This window comes from Alosa alosa, chromosome 10 (assembly GCF_017589495.1).
Source record: "Alosa alosa isolate M-15738 ecotype Scorff River chromosome 10, AALO_Geno_1.1, whole genome shotgun sequence".
Taxonomy (NCBI): Eukaryota; Metazoa; Chordata; class Actinopteri; order Clupeiformes; family Clupeidae; genus Alosa; species Alosa alosa.
The window spans coordinates 12,202,745-12,208,744 of NC_063198.1; the positions used below are offsets into that span (position 1 = coordinate 12,202,745).

A 6,000-nucleotide genomic window follows, 5' to 3' on the forward strand; every position below is an offset into this window, starting at 1 on the left:
CTGGATTTGCATTTCAAAGAAAAGCTTTCTGTGTGCACTGTTTCTCCTCTCTTACCTGATTGCTACACCTTCCCATCACACAACCCCCTGACACGATGGAGATTATGGATTTGTATCATACTGCCAGCACCTTGATCCTCTGCTCTGTGTGTGAAGGAAGAGATCAGAGCTATTTATTTGAGGCTAAGCGACTGATGCCAATTTTCATTCAAACAAAATAACAATCTGAGGAATCTCAACAAGACAACTGTGCTGAGCTGTACCTGAACAGATGTCCTCACTATTGACATGCTTTACATTTGTGGCAATAATTGAGCCAGCTGTGTTGCCACCTGCACAAAATCTGTGTGAAAAGGTAAACCTTAGTTTTGAGCTAAACAGAGAGACAGGCAGACACACACACACATACAGTACAGAGACTTACATGCATGCACATGGCTATCATGTGAAAGGGCACCTGGGAACTGTAGTTCTGTCCGGGTGAAACAGTGACCTAGTTCTGTGGGGAGGTGTGATGGGAAACATGTGCCCCTCGGAGAGCCTGGTGCTCCTCCCGTGTTCGTGTTCCTGTGGGCTTTCCTGTAGCAAGCCACATAAGCCAGACGAGAGGAGACCCAGTGGTGCCTCCTCCACCTCTCTTTCCTCTCCTCTTCCCTCTCCCCTCTTTCAATCTATCTCTCATTTTCTCATTCTCTCTCTCTCTCCCATCACCCCTCCTTACCCCATCTGTCATTTCATACCCATTTCTGCTGACTTCACATTTCCACTCGGTGCCTGTCGATATTGTGCGGGTAGAGTACAGTAGAACACAGCTATCAATAGGCTTTTCCACTAATTATATGTACTAGTCAGCAGACAGGCTATTTCTGAGGACCTTCGGAAGTGAGAATGGTCTGTGGAGGGCGCAAAGCATCCTGCCACGTTTTTGCTCAGGTAGTATGAGTTTGGTGGAAAGGACGGGTCAGTGTCGCTCTCATGTTTGTTTTAGGATTTGTATTATCTCTGCAGGCAGGGAGTGACTGTTGACACATAGAGGATAGGCAGTAAGGGAAGACTACTGGAGCACTCCCAAATATAGTAGCCAGCCTCCAGATTATTATTCAGACCATCAGCATTATTCACACCGTCTGGTGACAGTTAGGTGTCAGTCAGGTCGTTTCCAGTCACAATATATTTTGCATTTGTCCCAGCTGGCAGACAGTTTAACAGGAAGTTCACACAAAAAAGCCTCCCTGTCCACATGGTACAGCAGTGCGAGGGTTAACCAGAAATCAAAACGGGCATTTGGCCCCACCCACTCCAGGAAATTGGCGCATTCCCTTCATCCAGCTCTGGCCGTTCATCAGCATCAGTAGAGAGGCTGGTTGTCACTGGAGACTGGTGAAGAGCAAATAAATAAACAGAGAGAGGCTTAGAGGAGGGATCAGGGAGGCAGGTGCAGCAGACAGTGACGCAGCCGTAGCGCAGTCTGTGTGTGTGTGTGTGTGTGTGTGTGAGTGTGTGTGTGTGCGTGCATCGTGAGTGTGTAGGTGTGTGTCAGTGTGCAGGAAACAGAGGGCACAGGGATGAGGAGAGGGACAATCACAAACGGATCTGGGAATACCTTCCCACAGCGTGTTGGCATAATGTTGCACAGCCGCCGCACCGGCGGGAGACACAGGTAAACAAAGGCATCCCTGCTTGTCCGCCTAATCCTGAGGGTCTGTGTGTTTGTGTGTGTGTGTGTTTGTGTGTGTGTGTGTGTGTGTGTGTGTGTGTGTGTGTGCGTGCGCAAGTGAGTTTGTGGAGGGGGTGGAGGCTGTATTGATCTAAGGTGTGTGTGTGTGTGTGGGGTGGGGGGTCATCACACACACACACACACACACACACAGTTGGTTGTGTTTAGCAGCAGTCAGGTGTGCTGTACTTCCAGCAGTCTTATTTGCATTCTGGATCAACACCACCTGCTTGTCTCCCTCGGGCTGCTGAGCACTCTGGGGATTGACTAAACCAGCGGGATTATTTTTAAAAAAAGAAAGCTCCTGTGGATCCACATGGCTCCATATTGCGATGTCTGAGGTGCTTTTTAAAATTCATTGTCTCCACTCTGCAACATATCCGGTCTAGTTCAAGTTATATCTAAGCTAAGAAAGAAATCAGTCTTTGTAACCAGTGGTTCTGGGTTGTTAGACATATTCATGTCTAAAGACTTCTGGCTCTCTGCTAATCAGCTGGGCATCTCTCTTGGGAAGTGCTCTCTCCGGTCATAATTATTCACAGAGATAACTGCTATCAGTCATAGTGTGTCGAGGCAGTTATGCCACACTGATGATCTCAAATGCCTCCAGCTGGAACTAGCTCTCCAGAGTTCTTATCAAGTAAGATTCCCATTAATGAAGACAAACAGACAGAAAGTTGTGTTGAAGTGCAGTCAGTCTGAGTATGTAATGTTTTGTGTGTTGTTAATGTGAATAAAGTAGAAGCAAAATGTACCTCATCAGCGGCCTATAGGCCATGAATATCCATATGCAGCCTGACATGAACGCAGCCCCAAAAACAGACTGCGAAGACGGATGATCCTGGCGGAGTGAGGCTGGAAGTGGTGGTGGGGGCTGACTAACAGCTCTATGTGTCACTCCTTTCCTTGCTTGCGGTTTTATGAGTGGACTTGGTAAGCTTGTCGTCAGCATGCTTCAAAAGGCACCAGTTTGTAAATTTAGCAGGGTGTGGGAGAGTAGTTGTAGTCTGTGGTTGAGGGCGCAGTGGTGCTCTCATCAGACAACAGACCTCATGAAGCCCACACAAAAAAGCCAGAGGAGGAAATAAGGAAGAAAGAAACATACAATAGAGGCACGGTTGGCCCTGTACAAGTCCTGCATATTTCTGTGCTCATTTACTGAGTCGGGGAGTAGCTGCATGCTAGTGAAAACAACATAGGAGGGTGGGAGGAGAGCTTGATAGTGGAAGTCAGCAGACCCTTCCTCCTTTCCTCCTTTCCTCCTCCTTCTCTTCTTCTTCTTTTTCCCTCTCTCTGTCTATGTGTGTGTGTGTGTGTGTGTGTGTGTGTGTGTGTGTGTGTCACAAGGGTCTTTTAATGGCCTGAGAAACTCCCCCAGGACCTGTAATAACACAGCATCTATTTTTGGGGAATGTTCCAGCGACTCGGCTCAGTCGGGCCCCAGTGCTGCAGGGCTCTCAGTAGGAGAGGAGCGCCACGCTGCTGCTGCTGCTGCTGCTGCTGAAGAGGCTGGATCCTCACCGACGCTGCCCGGTGCGGGGGACCTCGGTCGGGACGACACCACACAGGCAAGGCCCGCGGAACAGGAGGCAGCTCAAGGTAGGGACTGGAGAAACTTTCACTGCATGCACTTAAAAAGTAAAGTACCAGTACTTTATCAAAGAAGCTGAAAGACAACAGCGAGTAGAATACGTCATCATGTGAAGGATTTTTGGCCATAACAAAACCTACAGAGTGAAACAAGCTAATGACTACGTTTTCTCATGCTGTGTATATTTTCAAGTGTGTGTACTGCTAAACATATCATAGAATAAAACAAAATAGGGCATGTAATTTGTCGGGACATCATTTTACATTTGAAATAAGATGTCATGCTTATGATTTACAACTGGGGAATAGGGATTGTTTTTCTATGCGTCTGGCAATGCCAGCTGTGTGCCAGTTTAAACAGATTGTCTGGGTGTGATAGATAATGTATCCAGATGACCGTGTGGCCAGTGAAAGTCGGTAAATAAATAGATAAGCAGTGAAGTCCATATTTACCATCAAATAAATGTTGCATCATTATAAAACAGTAGTGTGCAGTGCTCTTCCTAGAGATCTACACTTTATGTACTGTGACTGTTGGCCTCCAATTTTTTGTTTTCTGTTTTTTTTAAAGCTGCGTAATGCAGGTAGTTGTTTCAAACACACTTTTTCAAGTCCTTCATTGGGAAAAAGAGAGTCAATTTATAGGCACAATTTAAAAAGACTTTAACTCCAATAAGATGGAAATAAGGAAATTGAATTAAGCTAAACTAATGGCAACAACAAACAAAGTTGCAAACAAAGCTACAAAGAGTGGATCATGCTCTAACATCAACATGCATCTAACACAACAGGGCCCTCATCTGGGCCCTCAATGGCAATAGTTTCCTACTTTTGACTACTGCTTTTGGATCTCCTGCAAGGTCAACCATGTGTCTGATTTCATTTATTGATTGTATCTCGAGAGTGCACAGCCTCGCCCTGCATGTTGTGGCATCATAATAATACAAAAAGCTTTTATAAGCTCGTATTCTCTCTCTCTCTCTCTCTCTCACACACACACACACACACACACACACACTCTCTCTCTCTCTCTCTCTCTCTCTCTCTCTCTCTCCATCTCACACACACACTCTCTCTCTCTCTCTCTCTCTCTCTCTCATCTCTCACACACACACACAGACAGACACAAACACACCCTCTCAGGAACACAACCTTAGATTCTCTGTTCAACCTGACATAGATTGAATAAATTGCTGGATGGGGATCAATAGCAGGCGGCCGTTGTCATTGCAGGAAATTGCTCTTGGGCTTTTGCCTAGTCAGCCATTGAAAGACCAACTGCAGCCTTCTCTATGTCCCTTTCACCCAGGCTAATTGACCAGGTCAGAGGTGAATTACCTTTATTTAATGTGAAGCCTTGCACTCAACACTTTTGTTGTTTTCATAACACCATGCATACATACTGCCATTGGCCCCAGAAGCTTCATACAGTTGTCCTGTAACAAGTTTCTGACTTTTGCCGTCTCTTTACACCTTGTGGCATCTCTCTGTCCATCTTCTGCCTCTCGTGGTTTTCTTTAGTGTTCCCTCCTCATGAGCTATCTTTCCTTCTTCCCTTCCTGATCTCTCTTTCTCTGTTCATCGTGACCACCTCTCTAGCCTCTGAGAATGTAAAGTGGTTTCTTGGCCCTTGACCGTCAGCCTCATACTTAGTCAGTTTTCCCAAAGGACACTTTGCTAGCAGATGGACATGCAGTGATGACTGTATCCATTCTCCCGTCAGCTCAGCTTGTTATTTCTACTGGAATTGCTCTGACTTAGTTCTGCTGTGAGTGAGGTCTCTGACACACACACACACACACACACACACACACACACACACACACACACACACACACACACACACACACACACACACACACACACCACTCATGCTGTTTCCCATTGACAGCTGGGTATGTTATAGAGGATGTGCGTTGAGTGACAGTCCATTTCTTTGCTCTCTGAATCTAATGCATCTGTGCCAATCTAATGAGTCTGTGCCATCTGTTAGTCTTCTTTGTTGCGAGTTGGAAACTAATAGTCTAATATTTTTAGATTTGAATTGAATGCATTGGTTTACAGTGCATTTTTGTATGGGAGGCATTCAAAAAAGGCATTAAATTCAAAAGTTTTGAGCTTTTCAGTGTGACAGACAAGAGCACCCCCTCCTATACACACACACACCACAGTTCAGTATATCCAGGTACTCGATCCACCATCCAAAACCAGACATACTGTAGCAGAATGTAAATGTAGAATTTAAATCAGGTTTCTAGGTCAAGCATACTTGCGTACACAAGGAATTTGGTCTCTGCATTTATCCCATCCGTGAATTAGTGAACACACAGAGCACACAGTGAATACACAGTGAGGTGATGCACACACTAACCCACTAACCAACTAAGCAGTGAGCTGCCTTGTTACAGCAGTGCTCGGAGAGCAGTGAGGGGTTAGGTGCCTTGCTCAAGGGCACTTCAGCCGTGCCTACTGGTCGGGGATCGAACCAGCAACCCTTCGGTTCCAAGCCCGAAGCCCTAACCAGTAGGCCACGACTGAACCCTTCTACACTTCCATGCTTAGCCTTTAGGTGGCGCTGGCACACATGCATTGCACCTATCCAGTTAAATTAGACCAGTGGTTTTCAAACTTTTCCCGTTATTCCCCACTTTGGATGTGGGGAATTTTCAAGCCCCACCTGACCCAATCACCCA

At 46.1% G+C, this 6,000-nt stretch overlaps 1 protein-coding gene across 3 annotated transcripts in view; it reads left to right on the forward strand.

Moving 5' to 3' along the window:
• Positions 1-6,000, forward strand: part of arhgef10la (Rho guanine nucleotide exchange factor (GEF) 10-like a) — a 144,573-nt gene that overhangs the window by 17,507 nt on the left and 121,066 nt on the right. For all 3 annotated transcript variants that reach the window (XM_048254526.1, XM_048254525.1, XM_048254524.1), the window contains one exon: positions 3,138-3,316. In XM_048254526.1, the coding sequence (XP_048110483.1) occupies positions 3,138-3,316 (179 nt within the window). The remainder of the gene's footprint in view (positions 1-3,137; positions 3,317-6,000) is intronic.